At 39.2% G+C, this 23303-nt stretch overlaps 2 protein-coding genes across 3 annotated transcripts; one reads left to right on the top strand and one right to left on the bottom strand.

Annotated features, from left to right (window-relative positions):
• Positions 1-1022: 1022 nt before the first annotated feature.
• Positions 1023-12746, bottom strand: ENKUR (enkurin, TRPC channel interacting protein). Of its 2 annotated transcripts, none has more exons than XM_027658664.1 (5): positions 12624-12746; positions 8257-8402; positions 6891-7111; positions 4934-5080; positions 1023-1417 (listed from the first exon to the last, which is right to left on the bottom strand). In XM_027658664.1, exons 1-5 carry the CDS (start codon positions 12719-12721, stop codon positions 1244-1246), a joined length of 786 nt encoding a protein of 261 aa, XP_027514465.1. In that variant the 5' UTR covers positions 12722-12746; the 3' UTR covers positions 1023-1243. The 2 variants fall into 2 exon arrangements, with proteins under 2 accessions (XP_027514465.1, XP_027514464.1); XM_027658663.1 differs by having other exon boundaries at positions 12460-12702.
• Positions 12683-23299, top strand: THNSL1 (threonine synthase like 1). The gene is given in 4 exon segments (XM_027658662.1): positions 12683-12820; positions 12822-12864; positions 14464-14556; positions 15000-23299. Coding segments are annotated over 4 exon segments (2517 nt in total). The 5' UTR covers positions 12683-12719; the 3' UTR covers positions 17280-23299.
• The last annotated feature ends 4 nt before the right edge of the window (positions 23300-23303 follow it).

Raw genomic sequence — 23303 nt, 5'->3', positions numbered from 1 at the left:
TGCAAGTCATTCTTTTGAGTAAAAAGTAAATTAAATTCATGTTTTACAAATCTGCAGCTTTCTTCCAGCTTATATCCTTTGAAAATGAAGATGATTTCTTAACAATAAGTTACAGAGAACAAAATACACATTCCTACTCACCCACACATTCCTAGTACACGTCATAGACAGGTATAAAATGCACAAGAAATAGAGCCTAGAATCACTGTGAAGTCTTCCAAGCCATTCCCTCACAAATTTAGGAAAGGAATTTAATGTACGTGAAAATCTGGCTTTTCATAGTTAATTTCAGATTTTTTACTTCGTCCTCTGTTGATGTCAGATACTATGATGTCACAACAGCTGCTGGTGTAGTGATTGATACCATATAGAAAAGGCTGAAAGGCTGAAAAAGGTCTTTTCTAACCCAAACAATACCTACGATTCTATGAAGAAAAGGTTAAGCAATAGGAAAGAAAAACATTTTTTCCTTCTATGCAAACAATTGCAATAGTGTGCTGATATAATTTCTGCCTAAGTCTTGACTCCGATGCTAGTATATTGCTTTCCTTCAAACAGCACACATATAATTTCAATCAAAACACATTTTTCTAATTTAGTTTTAGATTTACTACAGTATTACAGAATTCTTTACTCGTAAAAACACACAGCAAGCTACATGTGGTATCTGTATTGTGTGAAGTCTATGTTATTATAGGCTTCCACATTAAAAATTGGTTTTGGTAACAAAAAATGAGTACACAAAATATTTTACAGAAGCCAAGCTGCTTAGAAATACAATCACTCAAGCTTTTAAGTAAAGCACAACAGCTCTTTAATATGTAGTCCAGAAGCAATCCCATCCTGAAGTTATATTTACCAAGCTGTTTTCAGCAGCCAATTATTTCCCTTTGTTTTGGCTATGCAAGGAAAGATGTGCTCCAAACATATGAAACAGGGTTTTATATGTTTTTTGTATTATGTTTATAGAAATCTTAGCAGCTAGTAAAAATTACAAAGAATAACAAATTCACGATTTACACTCAAAGTTTAGTTAAGAATTTTATTTCCAAACATTTTGTGAATTGTACAGATGACAGCTATATGTAACAACTTTTTAAAGAAGCTACATACTTATATTAGTTGAATATTAGCTTCTGAATAGTTGATGGTAACAGTTGCCTCTGAGAATTTAGGGAGGCGCTTCTTGGAGATGTAGGGATAGAAAACAAGGAGGAAAGAGGCAATATCTGAACAACAGTCCTTACTCATTTGCAATGTAGACCCATTTGTGCTTCTCGAGTGCTTCTATGTCATGCTCCAGTTGTTTCAACTTCATTTCCACCTTTGCTTTATGCATCTTCTTGTACCTGGTGTCTGTTAGTACTGGAAGACACTGAAATTCACGATTTGTTTCCTCCCAGTTCTTTTTCAGCCCCTGGTGCCATTACACGAAAAGGAAATATATGAGAAAAACTTAAAGTAAGAACAATATATACATAAATGACTTGACCTTTTTATTAATATTGCATTTGGTGTCACTGCAATGTAAAAATAACAGATAAGTATATGAATAATGTGTCATCATCTTAATTGGACAAAATTAATTAAATCCTTAAAAGTTCAATATTTGGAACTCCAGCCAAAATTCAGCAGCAGTTTCAGGTCATCTCAGCCCCAGCTTGATTTTCTGTAACTGAGACTTTTCTCAGACCATGGACACCAAAATGGTCCCACAATATTTTAGCTTCTGTAAACTACTCTGAAAAAATTCTAAAGAATTGCATTCTGTTTCTAATCTACATTTACGATAACACCTATAGGCAATTTATTTATCCTTTGGACTAAAACCCCCAGCTGTCACTGACCCTATCAACAGTAACTTCAGTAAGCACTCAGTGCTACCTTTTTTGAATGCTGCTGTGCCAAGAATTACCTTACTAGATAAAGTAAACTGTATCCTCCATATGTAAAACCCTGAGAATAAAACCCTGCCTAAAAATAAATTAAAATGCTATAATCCAAAATTTACTCCTAAACCTGTTAATTCAACACCAGAGACAAACTTTTATCCAGCAATATACGCTGAATGGAACCAGACTGTGGTAGAAAAATAAAATTTCAATCTTGTCTTTACATCCTCACAATTACTGCAACAACTGCTCTTACTTTCTCTCCTCAAAAGTATAATCAAAATCTGCACATCCCATCCACCCATACATGAGGATTTAGTAGAGTTTATTCAGTACATCAGATGTCCTCAGGAAAACTATATGGGTGAACTTAATAATCACACCTAACAAGCAACTGCGACAGCAATCAGTAAATAACACAATATAGCTGTCAATGAGAAAACACTTCTTCAAAATGTATTTGGTTCTCAGTTCTGTCACCTTAAAGGATAACACAAAGTATCTTCAAAAATAAAGAACTGAAGTTACTCTCTTGGGAACTAAAGTTTTCAACTCTCTTCCATAATTAAAACTGGATTCAGCCAGCACACTCATTGTATGGCACATTATGATTTCCAACCTCATGTCTTCTATTATTATTAAGCAGTTTTTCTCACTGACTGGCTAATTGATGAAGATACTGCAGTTAAATTTAGAGAGTTTATTCTTAATACAGATTTAGTTTTGAAGATTGTTGTTTCTATTTCAGAACTCAAGGGCTCTTGTGTTTAAAAGCTTGTCTGATTTTGTCGACTGTAGGAATTGATTTAACGGAAAAATATGAACTCTCTCTGCCAACACTAAGAAAAACATAATTCTTAATATGAGCAAATAGTTTATGGATTCAAACCAGTGTATTTATTGCATAGAAATTCATGCTTTTTGCATATTCATATTAAGCACCTAAGTGTTCATAAAAGTTATTCCAACAATCTTCATATAAAAATATCTACATAAATTTAAAAACCCTACCTCGACATGGGAAACATAGAGCAATAAGGATATTTATTTACTGTCTTGTAATGATACTTGTCTTTGCAATCCAAGGCTGTAAAGTACTTTCATAAAGCTTGTAAACTACCAGCCATCAGGTATAGTTTACAAATATATTATCATGAAAATAAGTATTATCTTTACAAAAAACTTTCATAGAAGAGTGAGTCGTGGCTTCTTTTAAATAATTCTTCTTTGTGTACATTAGTAAAAACTAGTTTGGAAATCACTGAAAAAACCAGTGAATTTTAAAATATTAGAGCATGCACTCATCACAATTTGCTCTATCCCTACAAAGTGGAGAGATCAAAAGCAGATCAAGACTCTCTCTATAAAAATCTCCTTCACAGCGACTCCAACAGCAATGTAATATGCTGACCACTATTGCTATGGGCTAGATCACAAACTGAATATCCAGCTCTCTCTATATAAAATTCTAATACATGCTGGATCAGTGAAAAATATGTACTGCATTTATCAATATTCTCTTTTATTCTCATAAAATCCCAACCAAAGTAAGCATAATGGAGAGTTCAAAAAATGTTGGCACAAATTATTTCCCTTTGTTATTTTAAGGTCACGAGGCTTGACTTTGGTCTCAGGCATCTATTGCCACGTATTCTTTCAAACCAGATAGTGCACATGTGTTCACTAGCAATGTCAATTATTTTAAAAGACAGGAATTCCCATATGTCTACAGCTGAGCACTGGGTAGAAGCCACATACCCTGGGGATACTAATTCCTCCTGACAATATAACAGTATAAGTAAGCCCATGAAAGAGCAAATGTTTTGGAAAAAAAAAAGTACAAAATACTGAGTTAATAAAAGCAGTCTAAAAACTTTTAAATTAAAAAATATTTTAGTGCATTACTGTGTTTTAAAAATATAGAGCATAATTTTAATCAAACTAAATGCAGAACTGTGAGCAGCTGAACTCACATGCTTTTTTGCACATATTTTTGTTGCATAGTTAACTTGTTGGACTATGAGCTTATCCCATGCCTTTCCCAACATAAAAATATCTAAATCTTCACCCTTGCTGTTCTGTTTTTTATTATTCTTAGTGCAATACCCTCACCTCTCTTCCATACTCCTTCCCAGCTTCTACTGCTTGCTGTACAAGCAAGAGACACCATTGTGCTGGTCAATTCAGACTTTGCCAATTAACCAGTTCATCTTTGAAAGGGAGTTAGACACTGTTTTCTCTTTAGATATTCTGCTGGATTCTTTTTCTTGTGGGAATTCAGCATCTTGAAGCTGTCCATCCATCTACTAATTTGTTTCAGGTGGATGCTAAGAGCAAGTTATTAAGGGACAGACTGATAAACAGATATCACAGTAATGTAGGTTTCATTTTCATAGGAAATTTGGCTAAAAAGTGGTCAGCAAAAATTCCAGTTCAAGGGTGGGATATACTTTTAAAATGTCTCTTTTACACTCTATTTCTTTCATGGTATTCCTTCTCTTTAGAAAATCTTGTTCAATCAAAACCGTATGAAAGACAGTATCCAAAACAGCTTGACAAAATACAGATTTTTCTGTCATTGTTCTACAACTATATTGCAACTTAATTCTGTTTTCTTTTTTTTTTTTTTGCCACATTTTAAAGCATGACCTTATGTTTTAGTCAGTAAGGTCACAATGTCAAGATAGAAACTGCCAATAAAAGGGGCAATATTCTGTGCTGGGAAAAGAAATGTGTTTTTCCATGATTAACTCTCACTAAATCCATATAGGTTATTTTTTGCACTTTGAAGTTTCACTGAAATTCCAAGTCATTAAGGGGGATAGGAATCAAACAGAATTGAAAACTGGATTAAAACTGCAGCTAGATCAGCTCCTTTCAGCTTTTTACAACTGTTCTACAGCTCCATCTAGTGAAAAAGTAGCTAATTCATCTGTCTCACCTAAAAGAATTCCAGTATACTTTTATTATTTTTATGGACTTACACTACCTTATGTAATCTTTTGTACATATTACTAATTACACTAAATCAAAATATGCACCTGCAGAAGACTTGTCTTTTCTTCATCAGATAGCTGTTTCAAGGCTCTCTTCTTGAGCTGCTCCACAACACTGGCCTCATATTCTTCCTCCTCTCTCTTAATTTCTTCATTTCTCTGTGTTACATATTTTGGTGTAACACCATAATCCTATAAGGGTAAGGAAGAAGTTCCTTATATGTGCTTTTAAGAAGGAAACAAAGAGATACCTGTCATCCATAGTAAATTACATTTGCAAAAATAGCTTGAAATGACAATTTGTGCTGCTGAGCACTAAAATCTTAAATCACTGTGTTCTTAAAAGTATCAAACATGATTGTCTTTGTAGCCTGAGTGAAATGTATAAACAATTCCCTTCAATTTCTTTTTACAACCTTGGCAGACAACAGAAAGCAGAAGCTAAAACGTCTATTCATAAGAACTGATGGTTGAGTGAGGATTTTGAAATCTGTTAATGACAGCGAGCTATTTTACATTTTTATATGGTGTCAGATTCCACGATTGGAAACACATTCCTTAAGAGACTTTCTTTGAAAAGTTCTTCCTGTATCCTAATTTTTGTTGAATTTTGCATGCCACAGAAGAGAGTGAATAGTGTTCACCCATACACAAAAATTGGACTAGTTAAGAAGGATAAACTATCCCATACTGGATGTGACAGAATTGTTTCTGTGAGGAAAAAATACCTTCTGAATATCCCAGATGGTCTTGGGGAAACACATCTATTTTGCCTTAACTTTTGTAAAATGAAACTACAACTAAATGCTAAGTGATTCACAAATCTTTTAGTATTGGGTAGCACCACGATTAGCACTGTTTATATATACATTTAGCCATGCAAAGGTACTGCAAGAACTTCAGGTCCTTTTTTGCATCTTTTATGTCAGGAGCTATGTCATATGTTATCTCTTTTTGCATAATTCTCTGTCATGAGTTACCTGTTTAGATAAGCCCGACTCTTGATATATCTTGTTTTCTGAGTAGCAGAATGGACTGTTCCTGTGCTTGGAGGAGGTTGTCCTTAAAGGCATGTCAGCTCTCTTCAAGCTTCTTTGCTTTCCAGAGCTGTCTCACGTGGGGTCCAACTTACCAGTCCCTTGAATAGGCTGCTGTTTGCTCTCTTGAAGTACAGGGTCTGTACACTACCACCTCCCTGAGGAGGAAGGGGCCTTGAACTACTACATGGCCTGTGCAACCCAGACTATAACTGATTATCATACCCCTGACCAATTTTTCTCATTTGTAAGTGGCAGAACCAGAAGAGCATAACCACTGGCTGGCTCATCCACCATTTGTGTTAGAAAGCTGTTGCTGACATGCTACAGGAACCTTTCTGGATTTCTTTCATCCCACTGTCTTGTCCTTTCAGCAGGTATCAAGGAACATAAAGTCTTCCATAAGCTGCACTATGATCTGAAGATTTCCTCAAGTTGCTTAAAGGGATTTCATCCAGTTCCTCACCTTATTAGGTGTTCCATAACAGATACGCTTTTAACACTCGCTGGCCTTTCCTCTGATCCTGACCCATGAGCTCAACCAGCCTACTGACAATTCCATAGAAGAGCTCCATATATTTGAATAGCTTCTTCAGTCAAAGGGCAACCTTCCCCTCTTCTTCCCTGCCTGTCTTTCCTGAAGAGCCAACAGTCATTCATCACAGAATTCCACTTGTTTCCCCATTAGATACTCCCCAGGTTCCCAAAGCACACATATGCTATTGCTTTAGCACCATCATTCTGCCAGTTTTTTTGGCTGACACCATAAGCAAATGAATGCAGAGCAAAGGCAAGGCACAATTCTAGTGTCAGTGACTTGTTCTTGATGAATTTAAAATCCACCACAAACAGCAGTGGATCTAAACATCTCAAAAAGAACCATAAACATTTAACAGGAGAATGGAATAGTGAACCTAAAATATGCATTGCTAATAGTATTTCCACTATAACTTAATAAAACTTACCTTTTTCTTAATGTATTTTGGTACAAGTCCTGAAGGTTCAAGGAGATATTTATCTCCCTGTCTTGAATCAACACAAAAATGTCGAGGCTTTTTAGGTACCCCTCTGATAACAGCAAGTGCATTTCTATTTATAAAATTCTTTTTAATCCTAATAACTGGGCGATATGTCCTCCGTGGCACTGATAATGCAGGCAATTTCTTACCATCCTGTTCTTTTTTTCCTGTGAATAGAGCATGTAAACATTCTCAGCAATAACCATGAGGAACTTTGCAACGTGATGTTATTACATTTTTCAAAATAAAATAACGATGTACAGAATTACATAAAAGTAGAACCCAACAATATCTACAATGAAAGAATTGACTCTCAATGAACTGTGATGAAAATGACTATGCTTGTTTGGCCTAACAGAAGTTTTATAACCTAGGAAATACTGTGTTGTTTCAGATAGGTTTTCTTTATAATATGTCACTCATTTCCTCTTAACTGCAGCAGTACAGGACTCTTTCCAAATGTAATTGTAACTACTTCTAGTAGAGATGCTCGTTGTCAGGGCCCTTAGGTAATAACGGCCCCATCCAGTCTCACCCGGAGCAGCCACCCCACACCCTTGGGCTGAGGAATCCCATTTCAGCTCAGCCTCGTGCTGTCAGTGCCTGGCTGAACTGTCTCAGCCATGCCTGCCCCTAGTCCTAGTCCTGAAAATTATGTGGAATCAGTGGAGGGACCCGGCCTGTTACCCTGATGGTCATGGGGCCACTGACAGGACAGACTTTCCTCACCACCCTGCCCTGCCTTCCTGCCTCTGGCATGGTGGGACTGCAACCCCTTCCTGAGGTCTTTGCCCAGCCTGCATTGTGGTTGCCCTCAATGTTGGGCTCATCTCTCCTTAGGGAAGAGCCCTGCTCTTGCTGCTCCCCAGCCATTGTAAACAACTTCTCACAAACCTTCCAGAGAATATAGAAACTTCTCCATTTTAGTGTAATCCTTTCTCCAAGGCACCAACAGAAATTCACTAGTCTCCTGAGTAGTCTCACTTTCAGTGAGCGATGAAAGACAATATTTCCCACCATATTTCCCACTAGACATAACTCTAATACATGGCCATTGTCAGAGATAATGATTTGATTCAAGCTGTCTAAGTTCATGTTCTTTTTTGACAAAAAATAAGTGTAATGTCACAAGTGACAGAGCTCATTCCTACAACAGCTGGTTTCCTGATACTGACCCCATGAAGCAGAACTTTCTTGAGGTTTGTTTTTACAATCCAATAGCTTGCCATAACTTCGTACTGTAGGACACACAGGCTTAACTCTCTAGTTTAAAAAATACATTTCATTGCATGCATTTCCTGTCTACACTTACTTGGTGCTAGCTTGGGTTCCTTTGAATGTTTCTGCAGGAAATCATTTGGAGATGGCACCGCAACTTTTGCTGGCCCCATAGTTTTCCATTGAGATTTATTTTTCTCTGCTTCATGTTTCACAAATGTTCTTAACTTGGCTATAAAGCTTAGAGGTTAAAAAATAACCATAGAGAAGTTAAGAGTCAGGAAAGGTATTTAAAATACTTCTTAAAAGAATATACATTTTTTCTGTAGTTCATGGCAAAAGCCTAAGCTGTTTTTTTTTGTACTCTCTCCCAAATAAAGGCCATCCTTCACACAACCTCCATGCTAAGGCTAAACCCAGTACTCCACTGACAAATGGGTTTTCTGGTTCTGAAGTTAGCTTGCTTCTTCCTTCTGCTTTTGTGTCTTCAAGGTCAATATTATCACACTTCGGGAAATGGCTCCCAAATATAAATACTGAACACAGACATTTTGAAACTCAACAAAACCTAAATTTTGGAAATAAAGTGTTTTGAGTAGTAGTTGCATGAATTCATTATGGCACATGGTGTGATTCTTGGGGTGTCCTGTGCAGGGCCAGGAGCTGGAATCGATGATCTTTATGGGTCCCTTCCAATTCAGCATATTCTGAGATTCTATGAGCCTGTGATTTGTGCTTGAGAAAAGATGTCAAATACAGTTAAGAATTGGACAGAATGTCTTGGATCAAAATTTTTTTCTTATTACTGTCCACTGTATCACTGTCTCAATGTTCCTGTTGAACCATCTGTTACAGACTATTATGAGAGTTTAGATCAGATGGGTCACTGCTCCAAAACAGCACAGCACACTGTATATTTTTTATATTGCACAGATCCAAACTACTATCCTGAACAATTGTAATCAGTGATGGGTTTGGCACTGGAACAGCTTATGTGAAAATCAGACATGAAAAGCACATGGTATGCACACACTGCTGTTTTGGTCTAATGGTGCATATGGCATTGCTACTTCTGCTTTAATCAAAATCTGCAAAAGAAGCCAAATGCTGATCATTAGCTGATTAGCAACATCTTGCCTCTATCTGAAGGACTGAGCTGGCACAGATGTTTGCCTGAGGGAGCAGAACTCCTTGCTCCTGAAGCGAAGGCTACCTCACTGTACCTTCTAAAATCAGTCCATCTTTAGGAAACATGTCATAATAATTTATGGTAGACAAAAGCTGATGAAAATCAGCTCTTCCTTTACAGAAAAAAACATGTTTATGAAAAAAAAACTATACCACATTTTCAGGTAAGGAAACACTGCCCCCGTATATTTTACATATAACATATATAATATGTATATATTTTATATAATTATGTTATATTGTTGTACGATACATTATTATATTTATATATATAGTTATATTTCTATATATTACATATAGTGCAACCTATTTTATGGAAATACTAAAACAAGAAGAAAGAAGCCATGAAACACTGGGCTAGTGAACATGTATCATAGTAGCAACACTGATGAAAGCTCTTGTGTGTGAGCTGCGAATGCCCGATGCATGTATTTGTACTTATGATCATAACATTAGGACATGTTAGAGGACCTGATTAAAAATGTGGAGTTGTTCTGTGTTTTGGAGATTTGGTCTCCAAAATCAGAAAGAGGATTATGTACATAAGAGTACACATAATTTCATAAATACCTCTAAATAAGGAATGGGGTTTTACTTAGTTTTTTCTGTTAAATTCACAGCTAACAGCTACAGACAGGCACAAACCCATCAAACTGATAAATAATTACATTCCTCACCATTTGCTAGGAGTGGCATTGTAGGCATACAGGAGAAAAAGGGACTGACTTTATGAGGAGTTTGACCTAGTGAGGTTCACAGAGACTTGGAATGAGAAAATGAATGAGAAGACACTGAGTTTATTACATACTGCCATAAGGTAAAGATAACTTTGTAGACAGCTATAGGCATTATTTTGGACAAAGTGATGTGGCAGTTGTTTCTTTTAAGTGACTTTTCAGGCCAAGCAAGTAGCTAAATATGTCACCTGCCAATATCATAGGGTCAGAGGGGCTTGCAGGGAAGAAAATATGGTTATGGGAGACTTCAGAATCTAATCCTTCATCATTTGGCAAGGAGAAAAATGACAATACATCTATAAGAAGACAGAAGAAGTCTATACATTTTCCTTAAATGTAACCTTGAGACACCAAAATTGGGGAAAATGAGAATGCTTGCTGTGATTTCATGAGCAGTAACTCATCAGTTGAGAGTGAAATATATAAGATTTCATTTGGGAAAAGAAAGCAACAAAAACCCGACAAAGCACTAGATTTTGTATGCATTAGTTTAAACTGCTCAAATTATGCTCTTAACAAGGTTTGACACTGTTGTTACCAGCTGGATATTTGTCACATTGTAAACCAAAGCAGGAAGTGGGGTGACAACAAAAGTTAATGAGATCAGAAGGGGATTCAGTCAGATTATATCCAAACCAAGGATCTCCTTTGCCTAAACTGAATCTGATGGTCATAGAGTATTCAAATCCCCAAATGGTATTTAGGACAAGAATGGATTTAGTGTGTGTGCTTTGCTTTCACCTCCTCTGTCTGTCAAAAGTATCTACCTCCAAAAGTATGTCCATCCACAATGGAAGCAAACAAGCAAACAAATCTATTTCTACATAGAGAAGATTAAGAACTAGGAATCTCACAAGTCTAAATCCTTTTACCTGAAAAGTGATAACTATCTTTGTTCTAATGAGTATCACTGATACTTCTACTCATTTTAAAGCTGTTGAGTTATGACCTACATTAACCTTTTACTAAAGGTGCTCAGTGTATGTACTGGGTTTGTGTGGTGAGGTTTTGATAGCAGGCAGGATACAGAGGTAGCTTCTGTGAGAACCTACTAGAAGTTTCTTCCATGTCTGGCAGAGCTGATGCCAGCCAGCTCCAGGACAGACCCACCAAGGCTGGGCTAATCAGGAATGGTGATAACATATTGAAAAAGAAAAATATCCTGCTCCGATTTTGTCAGTAAGAAATTCAATTACTATGCTGAATTTGTGTCTGTTTTGCCCTTGACAGTATTTGCTGAGTGATCTCTCCTGGTCCTTATCTCAACTCATGAACCCTTCATTATATTTTCACTCCCCTATTCCAGTTGCGGAGGGGAGTGACAGGAGTGGCTTGGGTGTGTGCCTGGCACAACAGATAACTACGGTGTAACAGTTACTAAGGTGTAACAGTTTTCTCTTACGTTAATAGGGACTTCAAAAAAACCTAACATATTTGCTTAACTATTGGCGAAAGGCCTTTTCTGTATTTTTAAGGTAAGAGGTGAGAAAGAGAAGCAAAAGAAACAATGTCAGAGGAAGAACAGTGTCAACCTGACACACACAAAGTATGGAAGTGGGGCACTGAGAAAAATAAATTAAAAAGGCCAACTTTTCAGCTAATTACCGAGAAGTTGTTGTAAGTGCAAATACCAAAGACATCACGTGATTCCTCTGTGCATAAAGAGTGCTTTGTAAATTATCAGTGAACAAGATGACACTGAAGACACTAAACGGAATCATCAGCTCATGGAGCAGGATGTAAACCCTCAGATCAGAGAACCATAGAATCAACTGTGTTGGAAAAGACCTCAGGGATTATTGAGTCCAACCTGTGACTGAACACCACCATGTCAACTAGGCCATGGCACTAAGTGCCACATCCAGCCTTTCCTTAAACACCTGTAGGGATGGTGACTCCATCACCTCCCTGGGCAGTCCATTCCAATGTCTAATCACCAAAAAATTTCTTCCTAATGTTCAACCTAAACCTCCCTTGGTGCAGCTTAAGCCTATGCCCTCTCATCCTGTCACTTGTTACCCATGATTCGGGAGAAGAGGCCGACCTCCACCTGGCTACACCCTCCTTTCAGGCAGTTGTGGAGAGTGATAAAGTCCGCCCTGAGCCTCCTTTTCTCCACGATAAACACCCCCAGCTCCCTCAGCTGCTCCTCATAGGACTTGTGCTCCAGACCCTTCGCCAGCTTCACTGCCCTTCTCTGGACACGCTCCAGCACCTCAACGTCCTTCTGATGTTAGCTAGTGATGCCTTAGGAGGAGCAATAACTATTCAAAAACTAGTCTGTTTGGGGTCTTTTTTAATACCTCTTTAGATGCATCGCCTTGACAGAAACAGCCTCCCTGCCTGCAAGTGGCTCTGACACAACCACGTACCTGGAGGGTTTGACGGGCTTCTCCGCCCGGGGCGGGGGGTCACAGGCACCCTCCTGGGCGCTCTGCGTCGCCATCCTCCCGCCGCGAGACCCCAGGCGCGGGGAAGCGCCCGCCTCCCCGAGGGGCGCCCGTCTCGCTGAGGGACTGGGACACGGGGCTCCCGCCTCTCTGCGGAGCTCTGGGCTCTCAGAGGTTGCGGGCGGGGCCGGGCTGGCTCCTGTTGTCCGTTACCAGGGAAACCGTTGCCGGGTAACGGCGCCATGACGGGGCGGAGCCGCTGCCGTTACCTGTCGGCGGCGCATGCGCACTGGACGGCGGTGAAGTCAGAGGGGGCCGGGCTGTTCGGCTGCGCGTGCGCCGTTGGGGCGCGCGCGGCACCTGTGGCAGCGGTCCCCGCCCCCGCCGGTACGTGCGCGCGCTGCGCTCAGGGAGCAGGGGGTTGATCCGGGCCGGGACAGGGAGGGACGGGATGGGACGGGCCGGGACAGGGCAGGACAGGGCAGGACAGGACAGGACAGGGGTGCCGCCGCCACTCCCGGGGGGAGATGGGAGCCCGGGGCTACCGTGGCCGGGTGGGTGCGTGGGTGGGTGCGTGGGTGGGTGCGGCCCCCCGGTCCCCTCCCTCCGCCCATCCACGCTTCGGCTCCTTCAGGGCGCGTCGAGCTGCTGAGGCGGGAGCTGCTGCAGGATCTTGGTCCGGGGCATCATCTGGTGTCTGTCCCAGTAACACGGCCCGGTTTTCACTAGGACTGTCGCCGGCAGTGGGTGACAGAATGGTGGGGTCGTTGCTGATGATGTGTAGGTGCTGCCCACGTCCAGGTGAAGGGTGGAGGTGTATTGCCAAAGCATAAAATTTCACTGGAGGTTTGAATGTGAGCTCTGCTGCTACAAAACCACACCCTTCTAGCGTGGGGGTTCATATCTAAAGTTGGATGGCTAATTTTAGCTGGTTTTGCAGAAAAGTTTTGCCACTGGAACAAAACATTATCTCAAAGAAACAGGTGGCATTCAATGGCTGCGGGCATCTGTGTACATGTGCTTTATGTGCGGGGGTGCAAGATGGGCTACACTGCAGTAGGCTGAAATGAGTAGCTGGATAAAGAATTCCCTGCAAGATTTCACAGGATTAACTAAGCTGATTTCAAACAATACCTATGGTCTAAATTCGTAGAGCAGCCCAGATGTTACACTTAGCAGCTGGGTAGTGCAAACCAAGTGACTGCAACTGCAAGTGAATCTTTAGTGAAGCTGGACATGGCAGGCAGGACACTGTGCTTGGTGTGGTTTGCCCTCCCTCAGTTCACACATAATGCTTGAAGTGATTCTTAAGTTCAAGAAATAAAGTCACTAAAATACTACATTCTTGGGGGTTTTTAATCCCAAATGTAACTCTTTTACATCTGCAAGCTTAATACGAAGATCTCTTTCTGTCCCTATTGTGAATATAGACATACATAATGCGCTAGAGTGCATTACTATTGCACTGCAGCTTTATATTGATACTGGATATTACACTTTGCAGTTTGTTTTTCCTTTTTAATGACCGTTACAAAAAACTTGTATTTACACAGGATGACTTACTAAGGATTGAGGAAAAAAAAGTACATACAGTGTGATATGCCCATCTTCGCTCTATGTCTTGTAATTACAGCATGTCCACCAGGTCACAGCACTGGATGCAGACACAGATGTACTGTTTGCAAGCTCATCTTTTGCACAGAATTGAGCAAATGCTCTTCCCACCCCCTCCTCAGTTTTAGGGAGATTTTGAGAGTCTTTCCCCCTTTGACCTCCCTAAACATCATGTGCTGCAATTAGTGCTGATACTGGTGTTTGTTTCTCTAAGCAAAAAAAGCACAATGTCAGGAGTTTCTTGCTTAATCTTTTTTGGAAATCCATCTTTCTTAGTGACTTTTTTTGGAAGGTAGAGTGTCTTCATGATGTGTTCTCTCTCTTCCCCCCCCTTTTCTCTCCCCCCTCAAATTACACTCAATACAATTCCAGTATAGGAGTTCTTCACAAATCCCTTGCTCAGTTTGGCATCCCTTCAGAAGAGATTTGGATGCAACTCATTCAGCCTTGCTGTTGCACAGCACTGTGAGTTATCTGTGTATTTAAGTGGGTCTTGCATTTGTTTTTTTTCAGAAAGGAAGTATAAAAAAATCAAAGTTAACTTGGGAGGTGGGACAAATGTATATTTTGTTAACATTTTGATTACAAGAAGGTAATCAAGTTAATTGTGATTTGTAAATGTGTAGTTAAAAGCAAGTCTAATAGAGGAAAAACTAATTGGTTTTGAATTTCTGTGAACAATATTATTTGCAAACAGTTGAATTTGTCAGTGGAAATGAGCTGGAACTATGCAGGAGATCGGAATGAGTCTTTCTCTGAGAAATACCTCCCTGGCACGGATGAAGTCATAGCTGGATTTATGTTTGAAGTTTTGTTCTGAATTTTATGTCCTTTAGGGTTTTTTCCTAGATGTTTGCTGAAGGACTGGTTACTGGTTTTTTGTCTGTTTTTTTTTTCTCTTTCTGAAGCAGTTAAGTGGATTGTCAAGTTGCCTTGGAAAAACCCCCACAGTAACTCACCAGAAGATGTTTCACATTTTTCAATATCGGCCTTTGAGACTAATAACCCAAAACAGTCTTTCTAGCATGTGTTTAAAACTGATGCTTTCAAGACCTGTTGCATTTGCACAGATATGGAAGTCATGGTTCTCAAGCCATTCTCTTCTTGGAAACAAAAATATTATCTTGATGGGACCTCCAGGTGCTGGGAAAACAACGATTGGGAGAATAGTAGGCCAGAAACTAGATTGCCCTGTCATAGACATAGATGATGATGTCCTTGAAACATCCTGGAATATGAGTGTGTCAGAAAAACTGCAGGACGTTGGTTATGAGGAATTTCTAGAGGAGGAAGGAAAAGCCCTGTTGAATTTTTCAGCATCTGGAAGTGTCATTTCCCTTAGTGGGTCCAATCCAATGCATGCTGCTGGCATGCAGCACGTGAAGAAAAATGGAATAGTTGTGTATCTGGATGTGCCCACAACAGTCATTATGAGCAGGCTGAAATCAATGGCAGTGGATCGCATCGTGGGCCTGTCTGCTGGGAATTCTCTCAAGGACATACTTCAGTTTAGGAAGCCATTTTACAAAAGGTGGTACGACATCCGTGTTTTTTGTGGAGAGGATGTTGCAGCAGAGGTTATAGCAGAAAAGGTACTTGATGCTGTGAAGAGATACCAAGACTCAGAACTGGAAACTTTCATTTCAACTCGGTCTAGTAGGTCTGGAAGGAGTATGGAAAAAGACTCTCATAAGTATTTCAGTGATATTGTTATTCAGGGCTTAGCCCCTGATGGAGGACTCTTTGTTCCTGAGAGACGACTTCCAAGATTCACTGCTGGAGAATGGCAAGGTCTGATAGAAGCAACTTACATTGAAAGAGCTGAGGTCATACTAGAAAGATGCATACATCCTGCTGATATTCCTGCTTCTAAGCTGGCAGAAATTATTGGAACTGCTTATGGAGAAAACTTTAGTTGTTCTAAAGTTGCCCCAGTAAGGCATTTGGCAGGCAATCAGTTTCTTCTGGAGTTATTTCATGGACCAACAGCATCATTTAAAGATTTTGCATTACAGTTGATGCCACATTTATTTGCCTCCTGCATTCCCAGAAGCTGCAATTACTTGATTCTGGTAGCTACTTCTGGGGACACAGGGAGTGCTGTCCTAGATGGCTTTAGTCGTCTCCATGACACTGACAAACAGAGAATTGCTGTGATGAATTTTTTTCCTGAGGATGGAGTAAGCCCAATTCAAAAATCCCAGATGATTGGCTGTCAGAAAGGAAATGCGTGGTCAGTGGGTGTCAAATCTGATTTTGATTTTTGCCAGACAGCTATAAAGCAAATCTTTACTAATTCTGATTTTACTGGCTTTCTTACAGTAGAATATGGAACTGCTTTAGCTGCAGCAAACTCCATAAACTGGGCACGACTGCTTCCTCAGGTAGTTTATCATGCTTCTGCGTACCTTGATCTTGTTCATCAAGGTATTATTCCTTTTGGAAGCCCTGTGGATATTTGCATTCCTACAGGAAACTTTGGCAACATATTAGCGGCTTTCTATGCTAAAATGATGGGAATTCCTATCAGAAAATGTATTTGTGCTTCCAATGAAAACAATGTTTTGACTGACTTCATAAGAACAGGTGTTTATGATTTGAGGGGAAGAAAATTAATTCCTACTTTTTCATCAGCAGTAGATATTTTGAAGTCCTCCAATCTTGAGCGATACTTGCACCTGATTGCTAATGAAGATGGACAACTGGTAACACAGTTATTTAACCAGCTGGAAAATCAGGGCCACTTCCAGCTACGGAAAGATCTACTTGAAAAACTTCAGCAGGACTTAGTGGCTGGCTGGTGCTCTGAGGAGGACTGTCTAGCTGCCATTCACTCTGTGTACAGTACTACAGGATATATTTTGGATACGCACACAGCTGTTGCTAAAGTAGTTGCAGATCGATTGCAGGATAGAACTTGCCCGATTATTATTTCGTCTACAGCTCATTATTCTAAGTTTGCACCTGCTATCTTGAGGGCCTTGAGGATTGCAGAAATAAACCAGAATCCATTAAGTCAGCTTCACTTGCTGAGTTCTTACAGCGCTCTGCCTCCAATCCACTGGGGCCTATTAGAGACCCTGAAAAAGACAGGGAATGGGGATCACCAGGTCTGTGCTGCTGATATGAGTGTGCTGATGCACCATATAGAAACCTTAATTCAAAATCATTTCATGAAAGTTTTTTGAGCAACTGATCCAGTGACCCCAGTGTCAATTGCAATACCTTCTTCACAAGCTGCATGTTTTACTAAAGCCATCATTCACCTGGGCTGTGTCCAGTCCACAGCACAACATCCACAGTTTTATACTCAGTTGTCAAGCTTTTAACAGTATTTGTAAGTAACATGTGTGAGATTTCTAGTGGTGGTGAAAGGCTGTGACTTGAGAGTGTAAAAGACTGGAATACCTTTTTGAATGTCAGACACAGAAATGCCGGCACTACTGGCTTTCCTTGGCAGTGCTGTCTCCTTCAGAAGCCTGAAGTGTTCTCCATGGAAGGATGCAGATAATGAAGTCTGACCTTTCTGAAACTAATAGCTCTGATTTTGTTGCAACAATGATGTGATCCTTTGGTCTCTGGGTGATTAATTAAACTTTAACTCATTTCACTTAGGGCACTGAAACATAATAAGATACTATAATAATGTTCATATGTTACTAATGAGAATGGATTTCACTAGGAAGATTGAAGTGTACTTGTATTGTTAATCCCTGAACCATTGAAGAACCATTGAATTTTGTGATATCTTTTTGTATTTTGTTTTATTATGTATCATGAGGCCAGTGTTTATGTAAAAAAATCTGGTCTTTTTGTTTTTCACACTTTTTTCTCCCAGATATTTTCCTGTGTCAAATAGAATACTTGATTCAATATTTTTAATATATTTGAGATGTGACTCTTCCTCCAGTGTGTTGTGGTCTCTCTCCTGTGTGTTTTCTGTTTGAACTTTCAACTTTAGAATTCTTTTTTAATCCCATAGAAGAATCTGCTAGTAGTACCAGCGGTCTTCTTAAATAACAGCCAGACCTTGCCTCTTATTTATGTTTATTTTTTTGCATTATAAGTTTTATCTTTGACGTCATAGAGCTTTCTTGTTCTAATTACTTCTATTTTCCTATTTTCTTAAGCTAACGCCCTTGATGTTCTATTCGGTTCTTGCTTTGCATGAATTAGTGTAAGAAAGAAGCTTCCCAAATTGCTTGGCATCTCATCAAGGAAAGTGAAGGATGAATTCCAGTGTGATAGCATCAGAGGTATTCATTATGTAACCTAAAATAGATCTGTGTGGTTTTGCTAATGACAGGCTCTTTATTGTTTTTTTCTGAAGAAAAAAGATAGAGTAGGTTGTACTAGGAGATCATGTGGTTATGGAGAAATGTATTCTGGTACCTGGGGATATATTTGGCAATGACATAAAATAAACTACATTTCACACTAAGATATATGGCAAAATGATGTATTGGCCAGTTTTGAGTGGCACCCAGTTACAGGTAAAGAGCTGCCCGTCATCAGATGGGAGGTCAACTTTCCCACCAAGATTCAAATAATCTGGTAATTGTTAACATTTTTTGCCTCTTTGATAGGCAACATTTGCTATATGTCAAGATTCACTTGGGACTTTGAACTGTTATCATATCTGACAGCTTCCTCCGTGTGCCTTCTTGCCACATAAGAGGTGAAGAAGACACCACCTAGTAAACTATTTTAAAGAATTGTCGTTTAAAGAATTTCTTCCAGCCTAAGGTAAAAGACCCAAGCACTTTGCCACAGTGGCTGCATTATACAGTATATTTAAATGTAGCTGATAACGTAGGTGTAACACAATAGCTTTCTAAGTAATGCCATTCTTGGATACCTTTTTAGAACTTTTGTACTTCTTTTCTCTGCTCAATCCTCATTCACTATTTCTGCAGTAACTTTGAAAAATAAGTTTTTGTTTTCACAGAATCGTGAGCATCCCAAGTTGGAAGGGACCTCAAAATATCACCCAGTCCAACCTTTTGTGGGAAAGGGAGCCTAGATGAGATTATCTAGCACCCTGCCCAGGCATCTGGGCGATGGGGCTCTTCCACATCCCTGTGGAGGTTGTTCCACTGATTGAGTGTCCTCACTGGGAAAAATTTTTTTCTTATATCAAGAGGAACCTTCTCCTGGTGCAACTTCCCCTTTGTCTCCATGTGTCTCCTTGTGAAGAGAGAGCCTCTGTCCTCTTTCTAGCCACCACTGAAGTACTGGAAAGCCCCCTGAACCTCCACCAGGTTGAAAAGACCTGACTCATTCAGTTTCCTCATGTGACAGGGGAATTGTCATTTTCCAGACACAACATGGGAAAGACCATAAATATGTAATTTTTTAAAAAAAATCCAAGTTCCGTAAGAAAGAATTGCATAAGCATATTGCCAAAAAAGAAACATTGCTTGTGTCGGTGATAAGGCACATCCACCTTGTATTTCTCTATGTTTCAGTCTGATTCTTACAGTAGTTCCAAGTGGAAAAAAAATTAATGCTTTCTCTGGATGTGCTCAGTACAAGATCAGAATTCTAAATCTTAAAAAACCCAAACAAATCCAAACCCAAATAAAGTCAACTGCCTGGACTGAGTTACTGGAACAGGAATTGTTTCAGCTTCAGAACTCAGTGGAGATCCTGCAGTGGTTCCATGGGGCTTAATGCCATTTGACATCATGGGTCAATTTGTCATACAGTTACAATACTTTAAAAAATGTCTTCAAAGAAGAGCTTGTTTTCACAGAAAGTACCTGAAAGAGAAAGCTGAGGTTCTGAGATTAGACTAGAAGCCAATATCCTACCCTGAGATAACTCACTGTTAGATAAACCAGTCAGAACTAAACTAGCAGGGGAATTATTTTGGCATGACTCAATCAGTATTTCGAAGTTTATGGCAGTAACTCAAGCTTGAAGTAGAAAGTATTAGTAAAACTTCCAGTTACTGTTTTCCTATTGCATGAGCCATTATAGCAGTTGATACAAATTGAATAAATAAAAAAATGAGCAGTTGTACCTAGTTAAGGGTTTTCAATGTGGACTTAAGGTCTTTAAAGGCAGTGGTTAAAGAGCACATAAGGTATTAATACATTTCTCAGAATGTCTGAACGCTTTTACATTACAGTATTTGCTCATTTTCAAAAAATAATTAATTTCAGTGAACTATTTTTGTGCGCTACATCTGCTTGTGGATCCTCGTAATGGGCACTCTAAAATGCTGCAGTAGTGTTGTGATCCTGGATATGCACAGCATTTGTGACCTGGTGCTGATGCTGTGTTCTGGCAGCTGTGATGTACAATCTCCTGGCTTGCCTTGTTCTGCTGGGCCTGGGGAAATAGAAGAGAAAAAATTTCCAGTGTACTCAGTATAGCTGGCTGTGGGGACATAGGATAGAGAGGGAAGCAACCCTCCTGTCTTCCCAGCCTGGATTTTCTTAGTGTTAACAATATACTGTGATTTGACAAACATTGTGCTGCTGTTACTGTCTTTTTTTCTCCCCCACTGTCAGTATTATGAAATATTCAAAAGGCATTAAAGAGTGGACACAAGTGACCTCTTTTTGCCTTGTGTGTTCTGTGTGCAGACATTGTGCTCACTGGATGCTGTCATACAGTATTTTCTATTAACTTCTTAAGGCAAAAATGGTGTGCCAATGATACACAAGGGCAAATCTATATGGTGCTGATTAGGAGGATTCCTTAAGCCATTTAGGCTTGCTGAATACACAGTTTGCTCCTGTTTGTCTAGCGATAGGATCTTTCAGTCTCAGTCAATAAAAGCCGGGTTGACAGAGAGTGTGAGTGTGCACAGATACACATTGCCACTAGATACACCTTTGCATTAGCTTTGTTGACCTGGAGTAAAAGCATAGCTTTAGTTAAGCTGTTATTTGTCTGTATAGATAAATGTTTGCTGAACACTTGCTACTACATGAAAAACCTTAAGGATGAATGTAACAAATGTAAGGACAAACGTAATGTCTGTACTTACACTTTTTATTACAGGAATGTTTATGTGTAAAATACTGTTTTGCTTATACATGTACCAGCTGCTCATTACTTGCCTTTAGTTACAGCCCTTCTCAGGGTGACAAAGAGTGATGTGAGGTAAAGGGTGAATAGAGCACATAGGGACAACTTGAGAAGATAATTCTGTTTTCTCAGTATCTTACAATTCAAAAATAATTACTATTTATGTTTTTGAGGCAATGGAATATTTTAGCTGGTGGAACTCTACAGGGAAGATTCTTGTTTTTCGTGCTGTCAACTTCACTCTTCAAGGACATCAAGAACACACAATGCTATTAAGTATATCATGTTTGGCATTCCTGAAATATGCATTACTCATTTGTATCCACCATATTTTTTTCCAAATAAAACTGGAGGATCCATGCTGTAGCACTTTCTTTGTAAATATGTTTGTAAATCCTTATCAATCTGATATAAAGAAAATCCACTAAAAGAAGTGGGTTTTAGAATTTGATATTCTTAACTCTTGAAAGATGTGTTCCATCCTGTGTTTCCCTGAAAGCTAGATGTATAGTAACCGATAATCTTGTAATTCACTTTGCTGAGACTGAGATGGTTAGTGAGATAATTTGCATCATTCTGGAAGGAAAGTACGTATAGAAAAGAATCCCAGATCCAAAATAGCAAAAGTCTGAGCACTCTGTTTATGTTGCACACAGACTTGCCTGGTGCTGCATGGGAAGCCTACTGTATTTTGAGGAATTAGTATGGAAAAGAAAATCTCTGACTGTTTAATCTTTCTTATTCACACTTAGTTCAGTAGAGACATGAGCTGGTTGTCTTAACAATTGTGGACCAACCTTCATTCACTTGGAATATTATTTCAGGATCATGGGCTTAAAAATCACTTGAATAGTTGAAACAGTGATGAGTAGTTAATGTCAGTGAATTAAAGTGAATGACCAGTTGATTCTGAACATATATTAGCAGCTTAAGGAGGATTTAAATGTTACTGTGTTTTTCCACAGGAGTAAATGTACTCAGCATGCTTATCAGAACTGGGAAACATGCAGGGTGTCACCCAAAAATGTAAAATTCATCATGACAATAATTGAGTCAAACTGGAAAGATCGAACAGATTTGTTATGTGAGTTCACACAGGATTTGGCTCTTGACCATGAGTTTGTTAAGAACATAGGAGGAAATAAAGTAAAAGTAAAAAAATCTACAGATGCCACAAAACTTAAATACTAAAGGAACTGCTTAAAGAGAGTAAGATGAATTGCTTGGTTGGGAGCTGTAAGCAACTTGCATTTCCCTGTGGCCTAAATAAACCGGAGTTTCTACTAGCATGGGGGTTTGAGAACATACTTAGCAAGTAGAACAATTTGTGGTAGGAAATGCTGACTTTGAACGGTGTGTGGAGACAATGTGCGTTCTCAACTGAACATGAATTTTTAGCATGCCTTGCAGCCAAAAGGGCTGGTGAGATCCTGAGGTTTAGAAATGGGAATACTGTCAGGGAAGTAATATTGTTGACTGTACTTGACTCTGGTGTAACCTTTTGAAAGAATGCTATGCCCAATTCCAGGAGTCATAATTTTCAGTAGTGCTGGGAAGTTGGACAGAAAAGGCCATGAGAGCAATAAAAGGATTAAAAAAAAGCACTGGCATGAGAGTCTCAACAAACAGAATTTACTTAGTTTAGTGAAAGAATTAGCCTAGACAAACCATCTTTAGAGAAAAAAAATATAACTTCCATCTAGCAGTGAAAGAGTGATCCAGCAATTCTAAGCAGAAGTTGGACATGTTAGAAGAAGGGATAAAGGTACATAACAGAATAGTAAAGATTTCCCTGTCTGGACATGTTAGATGATTTCATGAAAAAATGTGATTTGATAGAAAGAGGACCAATTCAGACAAGTCAGATCCATATTACACAACAGGTCAAAGCAAATAATCACAAGACATATTTGGCTGCCCCGGGAGTAACTTGTCTGCTGACAGAATTTCACAGAGGTTTGAGAGCCAGAGATTGTGAACTCGTTTCAGTTCTGCTGTAGTGTGATCAGTACACAGAACAAGTTGTGTGCTAAATAAGCTACTGGATACGTTTAGCTTTGTTCTTTCTGTCTCTAGAGAATTGCAAATGATCTACTAATGCACATTCTGACTTGACTCATGGCTATTAGGATATGGCTCATTAGTTTTAAATTTCATTATACAATAAGTCC

Source organism: Corapipo altera, unplaced genomic scaffold (assembly GCF_003945725.1).
Source record: "Corapipo altera isolate COAL_440 unplaced genomic scaffold, ASM394572v1 63, whole genome shotgun sequence".
NCBI lineage: Eukaryota > Metazoa > Chordata > Aves > Passeriformes > Pipridae > Corapipo > Corapipo altera.
The sequence above is the reverse complement of the archived record's forward strand: the minus strand, read 5'-3'. Positions and strand labels throughout refer to the sequence as shown.

Bases quoted from the DNA above. Each gene is read 5' to 3' on its own strand.
- ENKUR (XM_027658664.1), bottom strand. From the start codon at position 12,721: ATGGCGCCGTTACCCGGCAACGGTTTCCCTGGTAACGGACAACAGGAG. The intron at 8,403-12,623 runs GCGGGAGCCCCG...TTAACCTCTAAG, and splicing joins GCCCAGAGCTCCGCAGAGAG to CTTTATAGCCAAGTTAAGAA. The intron at 5,081-6,890 runs GTAAGTTTTATT...TTACCCTTATAG, and splicing joins CAAAATACATTAAGAAAAAG to GATTATGGTGTTACACCAAA.